Source organism: Pristiophorus japonicus, chromosome 5, assembly GCF_044704955.1.
Source record: "Pristiophorus japonicus isolate sPriJap1 chromosome 5, sPriJap1.hap1, whole genome shotgun sequence".
Taxonomy (NCBI): domain Eukaryota; kingdom Metazoa; phylum Chordata; class Chondrichthyes; family Pristiophoridae; genus Pristiophorus; species Pristiophorus japonicus.
The window spans coordinates 209,863,730-209,891,104 of record NC_091981.1 but is presented as its reverse complement, the minus strand read 5'-3'; the positions used below and the strand labels follow the sequence as shown (position 1 = coordinate 209,891,104).

At 43.7% G+C, this 27,375-nt stretch overlaps 1 protein-coding gene across 1 annotated transcript in view; it reads right to left on the bottom strand.

The window, feature by feature from the left end:
• kcnh8 (potassium voltage-gated channel, subfamily H (eag-related), member 8) overlaps nucleotides 1-27,375 on the bottom strand; it is a 655,874-nt gene that overhangs the window by 200,937 nt on the left and 427,562 nt on the right. The window contains exon 10 of the mRNA XM_070880041.1: nucleotides 13,095-13,344. Coding sequence (XP_070736142.1) covers nucleotides 13,095-13,344 — 250 coding nt within the window. The remainder of the gene's footprint in view (nucleotides 1-13,094; nucleotides 13,345-27,375) is intronic.

Below are 27,375 nucleotides of genomic sequence, written 5' to 3'. Positions count from 1 at the left end.
ATCGAGTTCAACGAGTGAGCCAGTCCTATCGTCCCAGTCCTCAAGGGAGATGGCACCATCAGAATCTGTGGTGATTACAAAGTAACTATCAATCATTTCTCCCTGCAGGACCAATACCCACTATCAAAGGCCGATGACCTCTTTGCAACGCTGGCGGGAAGAAAGACGCTCACGAAGCTGGATCTGACTTCAGCCTACATGACGCAGGAACTGGAGGAATCATCGAAGGCCTTCATCTGCATCAACACGCACAAAGGCCATTCTGTTTATAACAGATGCCCATTTGGAATCAGATCGGCGGCGGCGATATTCCAGAGAAACATGGAAAGCTTACTGAAGTCGGTCCCGCACACTGTGGTCTTCCGCGATGACATCTTGGTCACAGGTCAGAACACAGTCGAGCATCTGCAGAACCTGGAGGAGGTTTTTAGTTGACTCAACCATGTGGGGCTCAAGTTAAAACGCTCGAAGTGCATTTTCCTGGTGCCTGAAGTAGAGTTCTTGGGAAGGAGGATTGCGACGGACGGCATCAGGCCCACCGACGTGAAGACGGAAACAATCGAGAACGCTCCGAGGCCACAGAACCTCGACGGAGCTGTGGTCGTTTCCGGGACTCCTGAACTACTTTGGTAACTTCTTACCAGGTCTCAGCACACTGCTAGAACCACTACATATCTTACTACGAAAAGGGGGTGAATGGGTTTGGGGCAAAAGCCAAGAAAGTGCCTTTGTAAAAGCGAGAAAATTGTTATGCTCAAACAAATTGCTTGTGTTGTGGTGCCGGGTATATATTGCAACAAGCTAATGATTTCGGGAAACTGCAACAGGTTGCTTATGCATCCAGGAGTCTGCCTAAGGCTGAGAGAGCCTATAGCATGGTTGAGAAAGAAGCATTAGCGTGTGACTATGGGGTAAAAAAAATGCATCAATACCTGTTTGGGCTAAAATTCGAATTGGAAACTGACCATAAGCCACTTGTATCCCTGTTCTCTGAGAGTAAAGGGATAAATACCAACGCATCGGTCCGCATCGAGAAATGGGCGCTCATGTTGTCCGCATACAACTATGCCATTAGCCACAGGCCAGGCACAGAAAACTGCACCGATGCTCTCAGTAGGCAGCCACTGCCCACCACGGGGAATTATGGACATAGACCCAAGTGGCTTCCCGGCACTGTCGTGGCCAAAGAGGGGAGCAGGGTGTTTCAGGTCAAAGTTTCAAATGGACTCATTCACCGGAAACACTTGGACCAAGTCAAACTCAGATTCACGGACTATCCTGAGCAATCCATCTTGGACCCTACCTTTTTTGATCCCCCAACATCCACACCAGTGACAACCGACATTATAGTTGACCACGAAGCAGAACCCATCATCCACAGCAGCCCAGCAGGGCCAAACACACCAGGCAGCCCAGCAAGGCCAGCTGCACAGCAGCCCTGCAAGGGCCCAACAAATGATTCTACAAAAGCAGCTTTCACACCGAGATGATCAACCAGGGTAAGAAGGGCCCCAGATTGACTCACATTGTAAATAGTTACACTATTGACTTTGGGGGGGGGGGTGGGTGTGGCGGGGTGGGGTGTTGTTATATATGTATACTTGTATTTACTCTGCATAGCCACCAGAGGGCTCATCCCCTGGTGTCACAAGGGATCCCATAATCCCTTGGGAGCACAGGTTTTTAAGGAGGCTTCACAGGTTGGAGAGGCACTCTGGAGACCTGCAATAAAAGACTAAGGTCACGCTTTACTTTGAGTTCACAGTGTTCAGACTGACTCTTTCTCCATACACAACACTTGCTATTGAGGGAGTGCAGCGAAGGTTCACCAGACTAATTCCTGGGATGGCAGGACTGGCATATGAAGAAAGATTGGATCGACTAGGCTTATATTCACTGGAATTTAGAAGAATGAGAGGGGATCTCATAGAAATATATGAAATTCTGATGGGATTGAACAGGTTAGATGCAGGAAGAATATTCCCGATGTTGGGGAAGTCCAGAACCAGGGGTCACAGTATAAGGATAAGGGGTAAGCCATTTAGGACCGAAATGAGCAGAAACTTCTTCACTCAGAGAATTGTGAACCTGTGGAATTCTCTACCACAGAAAGTTGTTGAGGCCAGTTCGTTAGATATATTCAAAAGGGATTGCACCAATGCTTTTCTCGATCTTCGTTGCTACAATGCTTCATCTCAGTCTCAACAAGCTCCCCGCTGGAGTGGAACTAAACTATAGAACCAATGGGAACCTGTTCAACCTTTGCCGTCTCCAAGCTAGATCCAAGGTCGTCCCATCCTCTGTCATCGAACTACAGTACACGGATGACACTTACGTCTGTGCACACTCAGAGCCCAAACTACAAGCCATCATCAACACCTTCACCGAGGCGTACAAAAGCATGGGCCTTGCACTAAACATCTGTAAGACAAAGGTCCTCCACAAACCTGATCCCGCCACACAGCACTGTCCCCCAGTCATCGAAATGCATGACGTGGCCTTGGACAACGTGGACCATTTTCCATACTACGGGAGCCTGCTATCAGCAAGGGCAGACATCGAGGACGAAGTCCAACACTGCCTCCAGTGTGCCAGCGCAGCCTTCAGTCATCTGAGGAAGAGAGTGTTTGAAGACCAGGACCTCAAATCTGGCACCAAGCTCATGGTCTACAGGGCAGTAGTGATACCCGTCCTCCAATATGGCTCAGACGTGAACTACATACAGCAGACATCTCAAAGCGCTGGCGAAGTACCACCAACGCTGCCTCCGCAAGATCCTGCAAATCTACTGGGAGGATTGATGCACCAACGTCATCGCTCAGGCCAACATCCCCAGCATCGAAGCATTGACCACGCTCGACCAGCTCTGTTGGGCGGGCCACATCGTCCGCATGCCCGACACGAGACTCCCAAAGCAAGCGCTCTACTCGGAACTCCTACACAGCAAGCGAGCCCCAGGTGGGCAGAGGAAACATTTCAAGGACACCCTCAAAGCCTCCTTGATAAAATGCAACATCCCCACCGGCACCTGGGAATTCCTGGTCCAAGACCGCCAAAATGAAGAGCATCCAAGAGGGCACTGAGCACCTCGAGTCTTGTCGCCAAGAGCGTCAGCAATCAAGCGCAGACAGTGGAAGGAGCATGTGGCAAACCAGGCTCCCCACCCACCTTTCCTTCAACTACTGTCTGCCCCACCTGGGGCAGAGACTGTAATTCCTGCATTGAACTGTACAGCCACCTGAGAACTCACTTCTAGAGGGGAAGCAAGTTTTCCTCGATTCCGAGGGACTGCCTATGATGATGATGATGATCTCTTCTGAAAGAAAGTTGTTATACCAAAATCTTTACAAGCAACTTGGATTGCTGTGGAGAATGTCTACTGAAATGTGTGCAATCAATTTAATGTCACTGAGTTTTCCTCCTGGTGGAAAAGGTTAACTTATCTCTGGACGTTCTATTGGGTATGCGTGTTGTGGCCCACATGGTGAATGGCCTGAGTTGGATTATATTACTTGTCTATCCTAATAAACCACCTCATTGGCTGATGAGTATCAAAATACACATTAATCTCCATGATTGAAAAAGAAGAATCTGGACCTTGAAATTATTTGTGCAATATCGTAGCCAATTGGTTAATATGCTCAGGTAACATTCCTTTGTTGGCTAGTTTAACAAAATCATAATCTGTTTATAATAAATAGTTAACAATTTTGTTAAACTAGTCATCAGCCAGCTGAATTTCACTTGAACACATGAACCAATTTATTATAAATATAAGGCACAAAGGAAAAGAAAGGCCTTTGAGAATTGGGAGTACACCCAACAAGGTTCAGGTTTATAGAGAGAATCAAATCGACTATGTGTACATGGATCACAGAGTGAAATATGTGACAGTGTGTTAGAAATTAGGGGTACCTAAAATATATATAGTTATGTGAATGAAATTGTGATGTGGATAATACTGCATTTAGATTATTGTATTAGAGCTTGAGACAAGCAAAAGGTTAATGTATATGTTTTGTTTTATTGGAATTACTTAAACTTGCGAAATGAATATTGTCAGGCATTACAGTTACCCCAGGTTCAGGGGACCAATAATCTGTGGATAGTCCCAGAAAAGTGACATGGCCAAATGGTGCCCTCAGACTAGTATTAGAGTAGCTGGATATATGCCTAAAATTTGCCCATGTTTTTAATTCCCTGCAGGTGTTATAACATTCCACACAGTGGCAGTCACACATGACCTTGCTTCCCAGGCTAGCTGTCTGCTGTTTGTGTGCTTGGAAGGCTGCTGATTGTATCTTTAATTTGGCCAACCAAGGCCCAAGGTCCATTACCACTAATATCCATATTATAGTGCTAAGTTTGGATTTTGAAGCTATTTAACAAAACTGCTGTTCATGGGATGTGGGTGTCGCTGCCAAGGCCAGCATTTATTTTCCATCGCTAATTGCCCTTGAGAAGGTGCTTGCTAAGATATGTAAGTTAAGCAGTGTGTGAGAATAGAATAGAGAGTATCATTGGGAATTTAATGATTAATTCCATGGTACAATAGTCTGATAATTGATCGAAATAGTTAGTTTTCACAACTAAATGTATGAACAACTTTGAACATAAATAACTGATAACAAGCAGCTACGAACAATCAAAAGGCCCAACTTGGTATGCCTCAGAATTGCAGACTCTAGCCATGGGAGGACAGGGCCAGATGGGGCAAACAGTCCTCAGCATATTCTACCCCAGGTTCATCCCTAAAAAGAGTAGACAAGAAAGACCTGTAAAGCCTCCAGCACAGAGGGTGGAGTGGCAAGCTCCTGAGGGTAGATCCATGCTCGTTTTGGTCTAACACTCTTGGGTACTTCAAAAAGAGAGAGAGAGAGAGAGAGAGAGGGAAGAAGAGTTGTTTGTGCACGACAGCCATCTGTCTGATCTCACTACTTGTCACGGTCTAATGTTTTTGCTGTATAACTAGTATGTTATATTCTGTCTTAAACACAGTATACCCACCACATTGGTTGCAGTCGATCGTGATTATTCGAAAGACCAGAGATTAGCTAATTTCGACATGTGAGATGTGCAGTTTCTGTGAGTCCCATTTGAAAATATGAATGAGGGTCCTACGAGTTTAGATAACTGAACTGTCAAGAAGTAAGATCAAAAAATAATCTGCAACTGGTCATGAATATGTTAGAACATAAGAAATAGGAGCAAGAGCAGTCCACCTGGACCCTCGAGCGTGCTCTGCCATTGTGTCTGATCTGATCATGGACTCAGCTCCACTTCCCTGCCCGCTTCCATTACCCTTTATTCCATTATCGCTCAAAAATCTGTCTATCTTCACCTTAAATATATTCAATGACCGAGCCTCCACAGCTCTTTGGGGCAGAGAATTCCATAGATTTACAATCCTCCAAGAATAAATTCCTCCTCATCTCAGGTTTTAAATGGGTGGCCCCTTATTCTGAGACTATGTCCTCTAGTTTTAGTTTCCCCTATGAGTGGAAATATCCTCTCTGCATCCAACTTGTCGAGCTCACACATTATCTTATATGTTTCGAAAAGATCACCTCTTATACTTATGAACTCCAATGTATATAGGCCGACCTACTCAACCTATCCTGATAAGTCAACCCCCACCTCATCTCTGGAATCAACCTAGTGAACCTTCTCTGAACAGCCTTCAATGCAAGTATATCCTTCCTTAAATATGAAGACCAAAACTGTACGCAGTACTCTAGGTGTGGCCTTACCAATACCCTGTACAGTTGTAGCAAGATTTCTCTGCTTTTATACTCTATCCCCCTTGCAATAAAGGCTAACATTCCATTTGCCTTCCTGATCACTTGCTGTACCTGCATATTAACTTTTTGTGTTTCATGCACAAGGACCTCCAGGTCTCTCTGTCCTGCAGTATTTTGCAATTTTTCTCCATTTAAATTGTAATTTGCTTTTCTATTTTTTCTGTCAATGTGGATAACCTCACATTTTGCCACATTATACTCCATCTGCCAAATTTTTGCCTACTCACTTAGCCTGTCTATATCCCTTTGCATATTTTGTGTCCTCAAAATTTGCTTTCCCACCCATCTTTGTATCATCAGCAAATTTGGCTATATTACACTCGGTCCCTTTGTCCAATTCATTAATATAGATTGTAAATAGTTGAGGGCACAGCACCGATCCCTCGAGCACCCCACTAGTCACAGTTTGCCAACCGGACAATGACCCATTTATCCCGACTCTCTGTTTTCTGTTAGTTAGCCAATCCTCTATCCATGCTAATATATTACCCCCAACCCTGTGAAATTTTATCTTATGCAATAACCTTTTATGTGGCACCTTATCGAATGCCTTCTGGAAATCCAAACACATCACATCCATTGGTTCCCCCTTATCCACCCTGCTTGTTACATCCTTAAAGAACTCCAGAAAATTTGCCAAACATAATTTCCCTTTCATAAAACCATGCTAACACTGCTTGATTGTATTATGCTTTTCCAAATATCCCACTACTGCTTCCATAATAGTGGACTCCAGCACTTTCCCAACGATAGATGTTAGGCTAACTAGTCTATAGTATACAGGCAACAATTAATGAATATGATATAATTGGCATCACGGAGCCATGGCTCCAGGGTGACCAAGGCTGGGAACTTAACATCCAGGGGTATTCAACATTCAGGGGTATTCAACATTCAGGTAGGATACATAGAAAGGAAAAGGAGGTTGGGTAGCGTTGCTGGTTAAAGAGGAAATTTACACAATAGTAAGGAAGGATATTAGCTTGGATGATGAGGAATCTGTATGGGTGGAACTGCGGAATACCAAAGGGCAGAAAACGCTAGTGGGAGTTGTGTGCAGACCATCAAAGGTTGGGGTCAGCATCAAACAAGAAATTAGGGATGCGTGCAATAAAGGTACAGCAGTTATCATGGGCGACTTTAATTTACATAAAGATTGGGCTAACCAAACTGGTAGCAATACAGTGGAGGAGCATTTCCTGGAGTGTATTAGGGATGGTTTTCTGGACCAATATGTCGAGGAACCAACTAGAGGGCTGGCCATCCTTGACTGGGTGATGTGTAATGAGAAAGGACTAATTAGCAATCTTGTTGTGCGAGGCCCCTTGGGGAAGAGTGACCATAATATGGTAGAATTCTTTATTAAGATGGAGAGTGACACAGTTAATTCAGAGACTAGGGTCCTGAAATTAAAGAAAGGTAACTTCGATGGAATGAGATGTGATTTGGCTAGAATAGACTGGCAAATGATACTTAAAGGGTTGACAGTGGATAGGAAATGGCAAACATTTAAAGATCACATGGATGAACTTCAACAATTGTACATCCCTGTCTGGAGTAAAAATAAAACGGGGAAGGTGGTTCAACGGCGGCTAACAAGTGAAATTAAGGTTAGTGTTAAATCCAAGGAAGAGGCATATAAATTGGTCAGAAAAAGCAGCAAACCTGAGGACTGGGAGAAATTTAGAATTCAGCAGAGGAGGATAAAGGATTTAATTAGGAGGGGGGAAATAAGAGTATGAGAGGAAGCTTGCTGGGAACATAAAAACTGACTGCAAAAGCTTCTATAGATATGTGAAGAGAAAAAGATTAGTGAAGACAAACCTAGGTCCCTTGCAGTCAGATGCATGTCAATTTATAATGGGGAACAAAGAAATGGCAGACCAATTGAACAAATACTTTGGTTCTGTCTTCACAAAGGAAGACACAAATAACCTTCCGGATGTATTAGGGGACCGAGGGTTTAGTGAGAATGAGGAACTGAAGGATATCCTTATTAGGCGGGAAATTGTGTTCAGGAAATTGATGGGATTGAAGGCCGATAAATCCCTGGGGCCTGATATTCTGCATTCCAGAGTACTTAAGGAAGTGGCCCTAGAAATAGTGGATGCATTGGTGATCATTTTTCAACAGTCTATCGACTCTGGGTCAGTTGCTATGGACTGGAGGGTAGCTGATGTAACACCACTTTTTTAAAAAGGAGGGAGAGAGAAAACGGGTAATTATAGACCTGACATCAATAGTGGGGAAAATGTTGGAATCAATTATTAAAAATGAAATAGCAGTGCATTTGGAAAGCAGTGACAGGATTGATGGATTGATGAAAGGGAAATCATGCTTGACAAATCTTCTGGACTATTTTGAGGATATAACTAGTAGAGTGGAGAAGGGAGAACCAGTGGATGTGGTGTTTTTGAACTTTCAAAAGACTTTTGAGAAGGTCCTACGCAAGAGAATGGTGTGCAAAATTAAAGCACATGGTATTGGGGGTAGCGTGGATAGCGAACTGGTTGGCAGACAGGAAGCAGAGAGTCGATTTAAACGGGTCCTCTTCAGAATGGCAGGCAGTGACTAGTGGGGTGCCGCAGGGCTCAGTGCAGGGACCCCAGCTATTAATATACATTAATGATTTGGATGAAGGAATTGAATGTAATATCTCCAAGTTTGCAGATGATATTAAACTGGGTGGCAGTGTGAGCTGTGAGGAGGACGCTAAGAGGCAGCAGGGTGACTTGGACAGGTTAGGTGAGTGGGCAAATGCATGGCAGATGCAGTATAATGTGGATAAATGTGAGGTTATCCACTTTGGGGGCAAAAACACGAAGGCAGAATATTATCTGAATGGCGGCAGATTAGGAAAAGGGGAGGTGCAACGAGACCTGGGTGTCATGGTACTTCAGTCTTTGAAAGTTAGCACGCAGGCACAGCAGGTGGTGAAGAAGGCAAATGGTATGTTGGCCTTCATAGCTAGGGGTTTTGAGTATAGGAGCAGGGAGGTCTTACTGCAGTTGTGCACGGCCTTGGTGAGGCCTCACCTGGAATATTGTGTTCAGTTTTAGTCTCCTAATCTGAGGAAGGACGTTCTTGCTATTGAGGGAGTGCAGCGAAGTTTCACCAGACTGATTCCCGGGATGGCAGGACTGACATATGAGGAGAGACTGGATCGACTGGGCCTTTATTCACTGGAGTTTAGAAGAATGAGAGGGGATCTCATAGAAACATATAAAATTCTGACGGGACTGGACAGGTTAGATGCAGAAAGAATGTTCCCGAGTTGGGGAAGTCCGAACCAGGGGACACAGTCTAAGGATAAGGGGTAAGCCATTTAGGACTGAGATGAGGAGAAACTTCTTCACTCAGAGAGTTGTTAACCTGTGGAATTCACTACCGCAGAGAGTTGTTGATACCAGTTCATTGGATATATTCAAGAGGGAGTTAGATATGGTCCTTACGGCTAAAGGGATCAAGGGGTATGAAGAGAAAGCAGCAAAGGGGTACTGAGGTGAATGATCAGCCATGATCTTATTAAATGGTGGTGCAGGCTCGAAGGGCTGAATGGTCTACTCCTGCACCTATTTTATATGTTTATATGTTTCTATGTTTCCAGCTTTTTGTCTGCCTCCCTTTTTAAATAGGGGAGTTACATTTGTGATTTCCCACTCCACTGGGACCACCTCAGAATCCAGGGAATTTTGCTAGATTACAATCAATGTATCCACTATCTCTGCAGCAAACTCTCTCAAGAACCTAGGATGTAAGCCATCAGTTCCAGGGGACTTGTCTGCCTTTAGTCCCATTATGTTCACTTTACAATTGCACTGGCATGTTTGGCAATCGGCACAAGGTAAAGTCATATCATTTATAACAGGCAACTAACACCTCATGGATAACTAGTTCAGTCCCAGAGTTGAACAATAGGCAACTGATACTGGAGGGAGCTGATTATTGTTGAAATGAGAGATTATTGAATTTGAAAGTACCTGCTTTTATATTCCAGGTAATGTCACAAAGAGGACAGAGCAGATACTATGATATATTGAATAGTAGTCTACTGTATATTGAATATACAGAGAGGATATTTCCACTCATCGGGGAAACTAAAATTAGGGGGATTAGTCTCAGAATAAGGGGCCACACATTTAAAACTGAGGTGAGGAGTAATTTCTTCTCTAAGTGTTGTAAATCTGTGGAATTCTTCGCCCCAGAGAGCTGTGGAGGCTGGATCATTGAATATATTTAAGACGGAGAGAGATAGATTTTTGAGCGATAAGGGAATAAAGGGTTATGGGGTGCAGGCAGGGAAGTGGAGCTGAGTACATGATCAGTTCAGCCATGATCTTATTGAATGGCGGAGCAGGCTCGAGGGGCCAAATGGTCTACTCCTGCTCCTATTTCCTATGTTCTTATGTTGAACAAACATGTCAGGTGTAATACTTATGGGATGCTTGAACTTCCTTGGTAGATATTGTAATGAATGTATTCCACATATCTCCATGAGAAAGTTTTGCAATTGTGAACTTAGAAAACCTTTCCCTTCATTGTGCAGCCAAGACACCAGATCAGAAATCTAAAGTTGCTTGAAGTGTAAATCAGCAGCTTGTTTGTGGAACACTTAACTCTCACGAGTCACTGTAAAATGATTCAGAAAGCTAAGAGAATTGGGACACCTTAAATGTATATAACTTTTATTTTTCTGTCATTTTGACTGGTAGAATTCATCACAGCTGTCAACACCACATTATATATAATCCTGAATATATTGTTGTCATTCAAGTAGCAAATAAATGTCAGCAGACAGTTAAATAGCAATCATTATAGTAAAATACAAAGTGACAAATGTCCAACATAATAAAGGGAGAAGCCTTTACTAAATTTTCTCCCTCCCATTTTTAGGTCACCCAAGGGTAAGCAGGCAAATTGTTTAGATTTCTGGCAATGCCACATTATAATCAGCCACGAAGAGTCATTGGCTTGCTGTACTAATGATTTTCATTCCCCCTCTCTGGGGAATTACATTGTCTCTCAATGGATGTGAATCCATGTTCCACAATTGTCTGGCAAAAGAGTTGGTGCATTAGCTGGAATCAGGGTGCTGACACATTTTCTAAATACTACCCTGGTCATTGTTCCTCTGAATATCCCTCTCTTGTCCCTTGAAAAGCTCCAAACATACCGCGGTAGATTTTAAACATCCGACGAGTGGAGCTCGCAGGCTGGCCACCCAATGGTACTGGTGGGAGGCTCAGTCCATTTTGAGGGCTGGCTCTCATTACCGCGGTGCCAACAGGCTGCGGATGCTAAATGAGCTACGCAGCTCGCTGGCGCTGGGCCGGCCCAATATCAGGCAGCTCAGAGGAACAACCCGGCCGGTAGATCTGGGCGGGGGGAGCCCGGAGTGGCCGTAGCCCTCGTTATTTCCTGGAATCTGCTCCTCCTAGCTCCACAAAAAATAATGATGGTTTCTAGACCACTTCGGCTGTACTGCCGGATAAAACACTGAGTCATTCAGCTCCATCATTTTTTTCTTGCTTTTACCCTGGTATGCATGGCCCAAACATTATTTTTGATATCTATGAAAATTCTTAGAAAAAAAAGCTATAAAAACTCAGATTAAGTGTTACTTAATCAGTACTTGAGTTACCTCCAAATAAATTCAGCGATCCCACACTCGCAGTGTCTGAGGGCAGGTCAGTGCAGGGATACAACACTGAATTTACCCTCTCATCTTCTCTCCAAGTTTTTTTTTAAACCTTGCTGCCGCAGCCCTTCACCTAAATTTTGAATTAAAGAACACATGATATATGATATATACATGATGGACTTTCTATCCACATCTATCTTGTGATCTTACTTCTTTAATCTTACATTTTAGTAGTCAGAACAAATGATTTTACAAGCCATCCCTACAATTGTAAGGGAGGAGGATTAGAATGAGTGCTGATTATTAGAAGGACAACTTGGAATAAGTCTGCCTTGATTGGCACTAAGTACCTATTATTAATTTAGGTGCTAGTTCATAATGGAAATAGGAGATGGGACAAAAGCACAAAAATAGAGTCTCTTCTCTCACAACACCAGGAAAGATTGCAGGGTTCGAAAGGTTAATCTTGTGTGCTTCCTCTTGTTCCACCTACTGCAGTCTCTCTCTCAAGTTTCGCTTCCTTTTTGTATCAGTTGTATACAGCATAAATAAACCACCACCTGAGGCTGCAGACTTGTGTATAGGCCCTGGCATATGCATTAATACCATGGAGTAAATCATCTTTACAACATTGCTCAATGCGTTCTTGTAGAATGTAATGCAGTGTTCTACAAAAAACTAAATTATTTGTTGGACCATATCTGGTATTTAATAAACTGTTTTGGTCCTGACATCTGTGTGTCAGGCATTCCATCTGAGCTTAAGGAAACTAAACATGTGATATAAACTCACTGCATTTTGTAAAAGAAGGTGTTTATGATTTTCCTACAAATATCAAAGAGAACCATCACAATGCATTTATAATATCACTACACAGAGCAGTGTTAATTGTTTCAGGTGGTGTATATCAATTGGGTGATAATTGTATTCAGCTGGTGGGTATTAATTGGGGAACTTGTGTTCATATATATGGGAGCAGGTTCGGAATGTGGGAGAAGCTTATTTGGGCGCAGGGGTACAGTATACAGTATGTAATGTAATGTAATGTAATGTATTTCTCTGTAAATAAAGGCTTGTAAGCAACTGAAGACTCGGCTCTTGTATTCTATCCTTAACCACTATCTGACTTTTTCAAGCAGCCAGAAAAATTCTTGCCTCCATGTTTGTACATTGTCTTCTGCAATATTTTGCATTGCACTTTTGCCGAAAACAACAACTCTCATTTATATAGTGCCTTTAATGTAGTAAAGCGCCCCAACATGCTTCACAGGAACATTATCAGACAAAAACATGATGTTGAGCCACAGGAGATATTAGGACAGGTGACTTAACAACTTAGTCAAAGTGGTGGGTGTTAAGGAGGGGAGAGAGAGGCAGAGAGGTTTAGGGAGGGAATTGCAGAGCTTAGGCCTGAGATGACTGAAGGCACAGCTGCCAATGTTGGGGCAAAAGAATTGGGGCAGGCACAAAGGCCAGAGTTGGAGGAACGCAGTTTACTTCGCATACGAGATACAAATTTTGAAATTGATAGAAATTAAACCAGTCGTAATAGTTGAGGGGTTATTTAATTTCTTATCATTGCTCTTAAAATGAAATGCTAAATTTTGAAGGCTTATTTATGTTTGCAATTAAAGCAGAATTATAGAACCTACCAAGTATCGCCAGCACCATGGTACCTTTAAGCACTTCCATGGAGCCTGAGCAGACGAAATAGATGGCCTGCAGCGCATCTCCCTGTCGAAGGAGGTACTCGCCTGGAGCACAGAAAGAGGTTTTGATGTGCAGAGAGAGAGACCTAAGGCAGCCACGGCTGGCAGGGGCAAACAGAGAAAGCTGCAGAATTTCCTTGTTCAAGTGCATAGTGATGTCTGACCTCAGCTCATCTGGAAAATCCTTTAAAAGCTACGGAAATGACAAGAGTTAATACATGTTGGAATAATTAATGGCGGACCTGTCTAGAAAAGACCAGGGAGGAGTTTCTGAATACTCCTCATAACAAAAAATCACCAGTATTATTCAAAATGTTTCAAACAGTAAAATCTAATAGGTTATGATAATAATTAACGTTAGCATTTTCAGTTGTTATTCAATGACTATTAGCTAATTGCATGAAGAAACGTGAATAGTTTTCAAAATACTCTAAAGCCAAAATAACTATTAATGACTGTAAGGGGTAATTAGCTGGAAAATAAATGAACTGAGATCCATTTCAGAATCTCCCAACAGAATAACTCTTTCTTCCTTCTATAAAATAATTAACAGTATGGTATAAATTCTAACAGTATAGAATTACAAATATTTAATTAACACTTCCTTAATATAAACACATTCATATACACAGCACATGCAAACACATGCTTCCATATCCAAAAAGGTTCTCCTCAGGAGCATTACATTTATATTTGGATGCATACATATATACACATAACATATGTGTTGTGTTGACTAAATAGACAAACTGTATTGATGAAAAACTAATAAATCAATAGCCACAGCCATTAGCTAGCTCTGCACCTAAGTATTAAAAAGCCTCAACTATTTTCCCTTAACATGGGAAAGATTTCCTTCATTGCCATGATAATTATCCTTTTCCTTTTCTTAATTTTATTCTTTGATTTTTCCACCTTGCTGGAGGTGATTAATTTTGAGGAGTGCACCATAGGCACTTACAGCCCCAATGAGTGCTAGCAGTTCTGCCCTGTGCCAGTACCTCCCTTTGAAGGTATGCTTTGTCCATGTGAAATGCAGTTTAATTATTAATTCTAGCTGATAAAATCAGTAGTGACAGACACCTATATATGTGTAAAGGAGAAAAAAGTAAAAAACGGCAGTTATATGGTGCCTCATCTCACCCTCAGAAAATCGCAAAGCATTTCACAAATAATGAACTACATTTGAAATGCAGTAACTGCTGTGATATCGGCATGATGCATCCAAGGACCATGTTATAGCATGGGTGCTATAATATGGTCCTTTATGGACATTGCTTTTTATGCAAGTTGCACTACTACATTGTAATATAAACGAGATTTGGGATGAGTTGCACCACAACTTTGTGATATAAACGAGATTTGGGATGGTGCCAAAAATACAATTGAGGCCCAATACATTTACATTTACACAACACATTCATGCTTCACAACTGTGCTCCATATATATCAATCAAAACTGTCCTGAATAGAGAATAATAGATGGTTGGAATTATGTTGAGGAGAGGGGTGAATAATGTTATAAACCACACGAATAAAGCTTAAGTGGTTTATTCAGTCATACAAATCCAAATAATGTGTTACATCCTTGAATGCATTTGCAGCCATTTTTTTTGTAACGGACAGTATTTAATTTGTTTTTGTTCCTAGTTTTTCAATGAAGTTCATATCTGTTGGCATATGGAACTTGGTTAATTCAGCTTCTGAAAGGTGTTCATGTTTAGTTAATTCAATATAGAGAAAAATGTGGTTGGCATCATTAGAGAGAGGGAGGGAGAGAGAGAGAGAGATACAGATCTCAATTAGCAACAGCCAGTGTTCGCAACCAACTGGCCTTGGATATTCTCATAATCGAATGTTTAGATTAAGATGTGAAGTGGGATTTATAGAAACCCACAGTAGTGATATAAGTATTGCAGTCTGCGAAATGTGTTCAGAAATGGACAAGTAGTAATATAGAGTTGCAGGTTGGATAGAACAGGGGGAAAACATGTCATGTCGATTTTGCCCAGCAACAACTAAGTAGGTCGCCTGCAAGAGGATGCGGTGGCAAGCTTAACAAAGATAGATATAGAATTCGTAAGCATAACAGGATGCTGACTTAGGGTTAGGCTAGGTGTTGAATAACAGGGAACCTGGCTTGTTGCTTCATAGCTGAAAAATGTAAAAGCCCCCAATGTAATTGATGAAAGATTGTGGTTTTCAGCTTTATATTCTGTATGACTGGAAGCCAAAGTTGAGTCGGCTGGTGAAGGGTTGAGGAACACTAAGCCGTACTCCCTTGGCCAAGCTATAGGTATTTGCAAAATAAACATATCTTTGATTCTTTATCAGACTCTTGTGTTGAGCCTTTATTTTGGGTTCCACAACAAATTTGGCGACGAGGATGGGATACTCCAGGAAATGGACAGACGACCATTGGCAGAACATGTTGGAACGAGTAAGTTTAAAGTACCATTCCAAAATTACATAATCTCTGTGACAAGACTGGGTGTTCCGAACTGTAAGAGTCTGCTAAAGAATAAATTTTTGTTGGCGTGTGAGCATGATAAGTTAGTTTAAAGTCATTGATTTAGTTTAATGTCATTGTTAAGAACTGTGTGGCGCAGAAATTATACCAGTGAAATAAGGCTAAGATTTAAGATAGAGGTTGGATTAAACTACCAATTGGAGAGACAGCAAGTCATTGGACAGGTGACGTAGATCGTCAGACCATATAATGGCATCGGGTAAAGTATTAGACTGGGTTTTGGACAGTTCCCTTACTAAATTCTATGCATATGACCGGATGGGGTTAATTGACAAAATGTTAAAAGACGGGTGGGACCCATCACAATAACTAGCCGAACGAAAGGCTTGGTGGGAAAAAGAGAAAACTAAGAGAGCCCAGAAAGCCGGTATAATTATAGTGCGACAGTTTTTATAATTTAGTGACAAGATGAAACCCAAAATTGAGGAATTAATGTAATCAAGGGAAGAAGTAAAGAAACTAATGAACGTCGTTGTGTGTCCGGGCTTTTTGGGAGACCCGGAGACTATGACAGAGACAAAGGCGCTGAGGCCGAGGCACCCACTTCCCCTATGAAAAGACGGGAGCTACGGCACCCGAGTATGACCTAGAGGATGATACTAAGCTTCCTGCAGCTCCACTGTGATCGTCTGGCACAGGACAGGGAGTTGGCTGGCAAGTAACAGTGAAATACATACCATTTACCCCTTTGGAGAAACACATAATCCTTAAGGATCTGCCTCCTCTGAAGGAAAAACATGGCAATTCTGAATTTTGGAGATTGTTAAGGGAAAGGTATGACATCCATGAGATACATGAGAGGGATTTACTTCAGATAGTGAGGGCTAAATGTCCACAGCCTAAATGGAAGACCTTAGGACAGGACTATAAAAATGGTGACTGAACTCCTTTTAACAATGGCACTCGGGCAGTCCGACAGACAGTATACGATGACTTCACCCGGGCAGTCCGACAGACAGCATACAATGATTTCACCCGGGCAGTCCAAGCTGCCTTGGGAGCTCCCACTCCCAACTGGGGACTAAATCTGTTAGTCCACCAGAAGATGAAAACAGCAGTGAGTATGGTCATAGACTGTGGACCGCGTATCAAGAATACTCGGGTCAGGCAGCCCCAGACAAGGCAGATCAGGCATTTTTTAAGATGTTTAAAGACAGTCTGTCAGCCGACCATCAGAAAATACTTAAGATGGGGGTAGTTAGCGCAGATACCTATGACGGACTGGTGAGCTCGGCATGCCAAGTGGATAATGAAGCCAGTCAACACCAGAAGCCGATCAAAGTAGAAATAGGAGCGGCATCTAGCAAAAGATCCAGTGGAGTTTGCTACAATTGTGGCAAACCCGGACACATGTCCAAGGACTATAAGAGTCCACGTCTCAAGTGCACCAACGGCCAGAAAATGGAGCACAACAAAAATCAGTGTTGGGCGCCAGGTGGGGCGGGAAAAGGCCCACACCGCAGGGTACCCCACCCAAATCCCAGAACATGACCAAGGATGAGCTTCTCCAGGCCCTCAAGGACCTGGCAAGGGACTGAAAGTCAGCAGCCCCCGTTCAGAGCGAAGGCGATCCTCGGATCCACATTACAGCATTGTTCATGGCACCGTGGCAAGCTCTGTTGCACAGGAGGGCAGGAAAAAGAGTGGGAGAGCGATAGTGATAGGGGATTCAATTGTAAGGGGAATAGATAGGCGTTTCTGCGGCCGCAACCGAGACTCCAGGATGGTATGTTGCCTCCCTGGTGCAAGGGTCAAGGATGTCTCGGAGCGGGTGCTGGACATTCTAAAAAGGGAGGGAAAACAGCCAGTTGTCATGGTGCATATTGGTACCAACGACATAGGTAAAAAAAGGGATGAGGTCCTACGAAACGAATTTAAGGAGCTAGGAGCTAAATTAAAAAGTAGGACCTCAAAAGTAGTAATCTCTGGATTGCTACCAGTGCCACGTGCTAGTCAGAGTAGGAATCGCAGGATATCGCAGATGAATACGTGGCTTGAGCAGTGGTGCAGCAGGGAGCGATTCAAATTCCTGGGGCATTGGAACCGGTTCTGGGGGAGATGGGACCAGTACAAACTGGATGGTCTGCACCTGGGCAGGACCAGAACCAATGTCCGAGAGGGAATGCTTGCTAGTGCTGTTGGGGAGGAGTTAAACTAATATGGCAGGGGGATGGGAACCAATGCAGGGAGACAGAAGGAAACAAAAAGGAGACAAAAGCAAAAGACAGAAAGGAGATGAGGAAAAATGGAGGGCAGAGAAACCCAAGGTAAAGAACAAAAAGGTCCACTGTACAGCAAAATTCTAAAAGGACAAAGGGTGTTAAAAAAACAAGCCTTTGTGTCTTAATACAAGGAGTATCCGTAATAAGGTGGATGAATTAACTGTGCAAATAAATGTTAACAAATATGATGTGATTGGGATTACAGAGACGTGGCTCCAGGATGATCAGGGCTGGGAACTCAACATCCAGGGGTATTCAACATTCAGGAAGGATAGAATAAAAGGAAAAGGAGGTGGGGTAGCATTGCTGGTTAAGGAGGAGATTAATGCAATAGTTAGGAAGGACGTTAGCTTGGATGATGTGGAATCTATATGGGTAGAGCTACAGAACACCAAAGGGCAAAAAACATTAGTGGGAGTTGTGTACAGACCTCCAAACAGTAGTAGTGATGTTGGGGAGGGCATCAAACAGGAAATTAGGGGTGCATGCAATAAAGGTGCAGCAGTTATAATGGGTGACTTTAATATGCACATAGATTGGGCGAGCCAAACTGGAAGCAATACGGTGGAGGAGGATTTCCTGGAGTGCATAAGGGATGGTTTTCTAGACCAATATGTCGAGGAACCAACTAGGGGGGAGGCCATCTTAGACTGGGTGTTGTGTAATGAGAGAGGATTAATTAGCAATCTCGTTGTGCGAGGCCCCTTGGGGAAGAGTGTCCATAATATGGTGGAATTCTGCATTAGGATGGAGAATGAAACAGTTAATTCAGAGACCATGGTCCAGAACTTAAAGAAGGGTAACTTTGAAGGTATGAGGCGTGAATTGGCTAGGATAGATTGGCGAATGATAATTAAGGGGTTGACTGTGGATGGGCAATGGCAGACATTTAGAGACCGCATGGATGAACTACAACAATTGTACACTCCTGTCTGGCGTAAAAATAAAAAGGGAAGGTGGCTCAACCGTGGCTATCAAGGGAAATCAGGGATAGTATTAAAGCCAAGGAAATGGCATACAAATTGGCCAGAAATAGCAGCGAACCCTGAGACTGGGAGAAATTTAGAACTCAGCAGAGGAGGACAAAAGATTTGATTAGGGCAGGGAAAATTGAGTACGAGAAGAAGCTTGCAGGGAACATTAAGACGGATTGCAAAAGTTTCTATAGATATGTAAAGAGAAAAAGGTTAGTAAAGACAAACGTAGGTCCCCTGCAGTCAGAATCAGGGGAAGTCATAACGGGGAACAAAGAAATGGTGGACTAATTGAACAAGTACTTTGGTTCGGTATTCACTAAGGAGGACACAAACAACCTTCCGGATATAAAAGGGGTCAGAGGGTCTAGTAAGGAGGAGGAACTGAGGGAAATCCTTATTAGTTGGGAAATTGTGTTGGGGAAATTGATGGGATTGAAGGCCGATAAATCCCCAGGGCCTAATGGACTGCATCCCAGAGTACTTAAGGAGGTGGCCTTGGAAATAGTGGATGCATTGACAGTCATTTTCCAACATTCCATTGACTCTGGATCAGTTCCTATCGAGTGAAGGGTAGCCAATGTAACCCCACTTTTTAAAAAAGGAGGGAGAGAGAAAACAGGGAATTATAGACCGGTCAGCCTGACATCGGTAGTGGGTAAAAGGATGTCATAGCAGTGCATTTGGAAAGAGGTGACATGATAGGTCCAAGTCAGCATGGATTTGTGAAAGGGAAATCATGCTTGACAAATCTTCTGGAATTTTTTGAGGATGTTTCCAGTAGAGTGGACAGGGGAGAACCAGTTGATGTGGTATATTTGGACTTTCAGAAGGCTTTCGACAAGGTCCCACACAAGAGATTAATGTGCAAAGTTAAAGCACATGGGATCGGGGGTAGTGTGCTGACATGGATTGAGAACTGGTTGTTAGACAGGAAACAAAGAGTAGGAGTAAATGGGGACTTTTCAGAATGGCAGGCAGTGACTAGTGGGGTACCGTAAGGTTCTGTGCTGGGGCCCCAGCTGTTTACACTGTACATTAATGATTTAGACGAGGGGATTAAATGTAGTATCTCCAAATTTGCGGATGACACTAAGTTGGGTGACAGTGTGAGCTGCGAGGAGGATGCTATGAGGCTGCAGAACGACTTGGATAGGTTAGGTGAGTGGGCAAATACATGGCAGATGAAGTATAATGTGAATAAATGTGAGGTTATCCACTTTGGTGGTAAAAACAGAGAGACAGACTATTATCTGAATGGTGGCAGATTAGGAAAAGGGGAGGTGCAACGAGACCTGGGTGTCATGGTACATCAGTCATTGAAGGTTGGCATGCAGGTACAGCAGGCGGTTAAGAAAACAAATGGCATGTTGGCCTTCATAGCGAGGGGATTTGAGTACAGGGGCAGGGAGGTGTTGCTACAGTTGTACAGGGCCTCGGTGAGGCCACACCTGGAGTATTGTGTACAGTTTTGGTCTCCTAACCTGAGGAATGACATTTTTGCTATTGAGGGAGTGCAGCGAAGGTTCACCAAACTGATTCCCGGGATGGCTGGACTGACCTATCAAGAAAGACTAGATCAACTGGGCTTGAGAAGAATGAGAGAGGACCTCATAGAAACGTTTAAAATTCTGATGGGTTTAGACAGGTTAGATGCAGGAAGAATGTTCCCAATGTTGGGGAAGTCCAGAACCAGGGGTCACAGTCTAAGGATAAGGGGTAAGCCATTTAGGACCGAGATGAGGAGAAACTTCTTCACCCAGAGAGTGGTGAACCTGTGGAATTCTCTACCACAGAAAGTTGTTGAGGCCAATTCACTAAATATATTCAAAAAGGAGTTAGATGAAGTCCTTACTACTGGGGGGATCAAGGGGTATGGCGAGAAAGCAGGAATGGGGTACTGAAGTTGCATGTTCAGCCATGAACTCATTGAATGGCGGTGCAGGCTAGAAGGGCCAAATGGCCTACTCCTGCACCTATTTTCTATGTTTCTATGTTTCTATGTTAGGGGGCCGGCAATGTGACATGTTAGTGGATACAGGCGCCTCTGTCTCAATGACAGATATCCCGCTACCCACAACCAAGCAGATAGTTCTAATCACAAGGCTTGGAGGATTTGCCACCAGGGCACACCTATGCAAGTAATATTATTGGACGTGGTAGGGATTCTAATCCCCGCACAATTTTACGTTTGTCCCAATAATGAGGGTATAATATTCGGAATCGACCTCCTAGAACAATTAGGAGCGTTGATTGATCCCCAGGGGAAGAAAATAGTTTGGAGAAGCCCAAATGGGCGCAAAACTACTACCTTCGGGGAACAAAATAAATTGGACAACCATGCGAAGGTGGGGAGCGTACAACTCCTCGCCAGGGATTGGGATACATTAAAAGGGTATGGCCCCGTGTGTCTGCAGATTGATGGAGTGTGGGCACGGTCCAAACAAGATTGTGGACTGGTAGAAACTGACCCAATCGTTGTCCCGGGACCCAAGCACACTCCTCATAAACAATACCCAATCAAACCTGAAGCCAGGGAGGCAGTCAAACAAATTATACAAGATCTGCTGGACAATGGCATACTCCGGGATGCTGAGTACACCACTAATTCACCCGTGTGACCGGTAAAGAAGCTGGACGGCTCATACCGGCTAACTATAGATTACACGGATCTGAATAAAATGACACCTCGTCAGCACCCCATTGTAGCCAGCCCAGCCACAATCTTTAATGGATTGAAACCTGAACATAAGATATTCACAGTGCTTGACATTGCCAATGGATTTTGGTCCATACCTCTGGCTCGGGAATCACAGGACAAGTTTGCCTTTACTGTAGGGGACTGCCAGTATACCTGGACATGAGTGCCACAGGGATTCCACAATACCCCGGCAATATTTCACCGGACTATGAGTCGAGCCCAAGAAAAGGTGGACCTAACCCCTTAAGAAGTCCTCCAGTATGTGGATGATCTGCTGATTGCTTCGGAGGATGAACGGGGACACACGGGCGCTCTCATAGAAATCTTAGAAACTCTACAAAGGGTGGAATTTAAAGCCAATCCCAAGAAAGCCCAGATCGGACAGACAGTGGTACAATATTTGGGACATGAGATATCAAAAAGGACTAGAACAATATCTCAAGATAGGAAAGAAGCTATCAGAATCATGCCCCACCCAAAGTCAGTCCAAGGGGTACGGAAAGTACTGGGACTCTTTAATTACTGCAGAAACTTTATAGCCAACTTTGCAGCAATTGCAGAACCAATACAGAAACTGGTGAAAGGGGGGAAACCCTCCCTCGAAAGTGTGGAGTGGGGCCCGGAGCAGGAAACAACATATGGTAATCTGAAGGAAGCCTTACTGTCCTGCACCCGGCCTGGGACTCCCGAACATGGACATACCTTTCCACATTTACTGCAAAAATCAGGAAGGATTCTATGGGGCAGTGGTCACTCAGATGCATGGGGACAGGATGCGTCCTGTAGACTATCACTCAACCCAACAGTCACCCATGGCAGTCTGTCTGTCCCGGTGTGTGGCGACTCTGGACTGTGAAATGTGGGCAATGAAAGTCAGTGAACTGGTAGTGATGACCAGGGAGATTGTACTGCACACTAAACACACTCTGGTAGAAATGCTCAACACCGGGAAACTAAGATCCGTGTCCAATGTATGCAGGGCTAAATGGGAGGCAGTTTTACTCCCCCATGATGAGTCCGTGAAAATAGTACGAGACACCGGCGAAAACCCTGCAGAGGGTCTCCTGGCCACAGGTGAACCCCATGAGTGCTACGCCTGAGAGTGGGAAGACTCACCCGGTAATATCAGTGAGATCCCACTCAAGAACCCCGATTTAACCCTTTATGTGGACGGGTCCCGCAAATATATCCAAGGGACCCCACATACAGGGTGGGCAGTGGTTAATGGAACACTTGACACCGTCCTAAGTGGAGGACTAGACGGAAGAATTTCCTCACAAGTGGCAAACTCACCGCCCTGACAGAAGCCCTCCAATTAGCTGAAGGCAAGTGGGCAAATATCTACACAGACAACCGCTATGTTTTTGGAGTAGTCCATGACTACATGACAGCCTGGGGGAGGCGGGGATTTGTCACCTCATGCGGGGAGGCCATCAAACATGAAGGCCGAATTAGGTTGCTATTAGACCCGGCTTGTAAACCCGCCGAGGCGGTGGTAATAAAGGTCAAAGCCCACCAGAAAGTGGTGGACGATGTCCAGAGAGGTAATGAGGCTGCGGATAGGCGGCGCAGGAGGCAGCCGTTTCGTCCAAAGTCAGGGAGGAATCAGTAAGTAGTATGATTACGAAAGAAGATATTGACATTATAAAATTACATGCAGATGTAAGTGATGAAGAGAAGACAGAATGGAAAAAACAGGGAGGGGCACCAGATCCAGACTCCATGTGGAGAAAGGATAGTAAGGTGGCAGCCCCCACTTGTATAAGAAAGATGCTCATGGAACTTCATCACGGCATTAACCATGCTGGGCGAAATGCCATGATTAGTCGTGTCTCTCGAGATTGGTGGTGGCCAGGCATGGGACGAGACATTGCTAAATATTGTCAGCAATGAATTACATGTGCCCAACATAATCCGGGAAAGGCCATTAAAATTCGAATGGCCCTTCAACCACGGCTGCCAGGGCCATGGGAGAATATACAAACGGGACCACTGCCAAGCTCTAGAGGAAAGAAATACTGTATAGTAATAATTGATTTGTTTACACGGTGGGTGGAAGCTTTTGCTACCCGAAACTGTACTGCAGCCACAGTAGATCGTATTTTAGCCGAGGAGGTGATTCCCCGCTGGGGCATCCCCACCCAAATAGACTCCGATCGGAGAACCCATTTCACAGGACAATGGTAAAATAAAGACAGTCCTATCAAAAGCCATCCAAGAAACCAGACAGGCTTGGGCTGAGCTGCTGCCTGCTATCCTGATGAGACAAAGGGCAACCCCTAACTAGATTACAGGATTAACTCCATATGAGCTCATGATTGGTCGGGCAATGCGATTACCCGAAGGTATAATTACAAAAGGGTCAGATGTGGGCCCATTGCGGGATCAGATTAGAAGATATGTAATGGAGGTAAGTAAGCAACTTAAGGACATGAGACAGGAAGTAAGAGAACGACAGGCAGGCCGGGACGAACAAGAAGAGTTAGAGTCCCCAGTAGATCTTCCCCAAGTGAGGGAGAAACTAATGGTTAAGGGGCTACCGGGATGAACCGGATTCGCGCTGTAGTGGTCGGGACCATACGAGATATTGATCAGTGGCGACACGTGTGCATGTGTAAATATGAATGGATAAGGACAGTGGAAACACTGGCTCTAGCTAAAACGACTCTAACAGAATACCCCACCTAGGGGGAAGTTTGATTTCACAGAATGGACTGGAAAATCGCGATACTGATTATACTTTGGCACTCACCCCTGTGGCAACCAGCGCGGGGCCTGATGATCAGCCAGAATTCAAATCATGGCGCTGAAGGTGATGAGGTACACCCGAATTATGAAAACCCGGACAATCAAAAGATCCAAGTTGGAAATGGAATCTACCTGACTGGTATATTCCAGCAAGAGGGTGCAGAGGCTCCCCTCGGACCAGACAAAAACTTTTGCGGCTGTAAGGGAACCCAACCCACATTATTAGGCGTCGCAATACGGTACAATAGGACCTTATGTATTGAATGTGGTCTGACAATCGAAAAGTCTTAAAGACACAGTCAGGAGTCAATATAATATCACTAACCCCAACTTCTGCTTCACCCCGAGACTACTGGTAACAATCGGACGAGCACGAATGACGTATATCCATGCTCGAGAAACTATTACCCTGAACCTGACTGATGAAATTAAACAAGATTTGTACCAATATGGAAGTGAACTGGCTGCACCAATACCCGACCTGACCGAGGACCTGAGAGACATAAAGGATCCTCTGTTGGCAAGCATAAAACGATATCACATGCTCAAACAGGAGCTGCACGAACTGGGCAAGGACATTGCAAAAGACCTTCAACGTACCCCCTGGTACGAGAAGGCATGGAACTGGGGACTGAATGTTAATATCCATCCATGGATACGTATCATTTCTCACATATTGGTAGCAGTTCAACTGATTTTGGCACTGTGCTGGCTGATAATGACATGTGCAGCTTGCAGGAAGCGTAGACATAGGCAACAAGCTAAAGTAATCACTTGTATGCAAGAGAAAGATAGACTGTTGATGCAGGGGGGAATTTAATCCCCGGTTAAGTGATAGACCTCCCAAATTTGGCGGCAGATATCACCGCAAGCAGGGCAGGAAGTCTAACACATTAGATAGCTTAGCTCTAGTGATCTCATGGGCTGGGGTTAGCCAGGGACCAAAGGGGAGGATTGAAGTGGGATCTTTAGAAGTGATATAAGTATTACAGTCTGCGAAATGTGTTCAGAAATGGACAAGTAGTAATATAGAGTTGCAGGTTGGATAGAACAGGGGAAAAACATGTCAAGTTGATTTTGCCCAGCAACAACTAAGTAGGTCACCTGCAAGAGGATATGGTGGTAAGCTTAACAAAGATAGACATATAATTCGTAAATATAACAGGATGCTGACTTATGGTTGGGCTAGGTGTTGAATAACAGGAAACCTAGCTTGTTGCTTCATAGCTGAAAAATGTAAAAGCCCCCAATGTAATTGATGACGGATTGCGGTTTTCGGCTTTAGATTTTGTATGGTTGGAAGTCAAAGTTGAGTCGGCTGGTGAAGGGTTGAGAAACTCTAAGCTGTACTCCTTTGGCCAAGCTATAGGTATTTGCAAAATAAATATATCTTTGATTCTTTATCAGACTCTTGTGTTGAGCCTTTATTTTGGGTTGCAAAACAAGATGTATAAGATGGCTGCCAGGGTGACAGCTCCCTAGGGAGCTTCCCTGCCAAACAACTCCCATCTTCAGCCATCTGGCAAAGGAGGTGGGGTAGCGTTGCTGGTTAAAGAGGAAATTAACGCAATAGTAAGGAAGGACATTAGCTTGGATGATGTGGAATCGGTATGGGTAGAGCTGCGGAATATCAAAGGGCAGAAAATACTAGTGGGAGTTGTGTACAGACCACCAAACAGTAATAGTGAGGTTGGGGACAGCATCAAACATGAAATTAGGGATACGTGCAATAAAAGTACAGCAGTTATCATGGGCGACTTTAACCTACCAAACTGGTAGCAATACAGTGGAGGAGGATTTCCTGGAGTGTATTAGGGATGGTTTTCTAAACCAATATGTTGAGGAATCAACTAGAGGGCTGGCCATCCTGGACTGGGTGATGTGTAATGAGAAAGGACTAATTAGCAATCTTGTTGTGCAAGACCACTTGGGGAAGAGTGACCATAATATGGTAGAATTCTTTATTAAGATGGAGAGTGACACAGTTAATTCAGAGACTAGGGTCCTGAACTTAAGGAAAGGTAACTTAGATGGTACGAGATGTGAATTGGCTAGAATAGACTGGCGAATGATACTTAAAGGGTTGACAACGGATAGGCAACAGCAAACATTTAAAGATCACATGGATGAACTTCAACAATTACACATCTCTGTCTGGAGTAAAAATAAAATGGGGAAGGTGGCTCAACCATGGTGAACAAGGGAAATTAAGGATAGTGTTAAATCCAAGGAAGAGGCATATAAATTGGTCAGAAAAAACAGCAAACCTGAGGACTGGGAGAAATTTAGAATTCAGCAGAGGAGGACAAAGGATCTAATTAGGAGGGGGGAAATAGAGTATGAGAGGAAGCTTGCTGGGAACATAAAAACTGACTGCAAAAGCTTCTATAGATATGTTAAGAGAAAAATATTAGTGAAGACAAACGTAGGTCTCTTGCAGTCAGAATCAGGTGAATTTATAATGGGGAACAAAGAAATGGCAAACCAATTGAACAAATACTTTGGTTCTGAGTTCACGAAGGAAGACACAAATAACCTTCCAGAAATAGGACCGGACTGAGGTTCTAGCGAGAAGGAGGAACTTATTAGTCAGGAAATTGTGTTACAGAAATTGATGGGATTGAAGGTCGATAAATCTCAGGGGGCCTGATAGTGCATCCCAGAGTACTTAAGGAAGTGGGCCTAGAAATAGTGGATCCATTGGTGATCATTTTCCAACATTCTATCGACTCTGGATCAGTTCCTATCGACTGGAGGGTAGCTAATGTAACACCGCTTTTTAAAAAAGGAGGGAGAGAGAAAACGGGTAATTATAGACTGGTTAGCCTGACATCAGTAGTGGGGAAAATGTTGGAATCAATTATTAAAGATGAAATAGCAGTGCATTTGGAAAGCAGTGACAGTATCAGTCCAAGTCAGCATGCATTTATGAAAGGGAAATCATGCTTGTCAAATCTTCTAAAATTTTTTGAGGATGTAACTAGTAGAGTGGACAAGGGAGAACCAGTGGATGTGGTGGATTTGGACTTTCAAAAGGCTTTTGACAAGG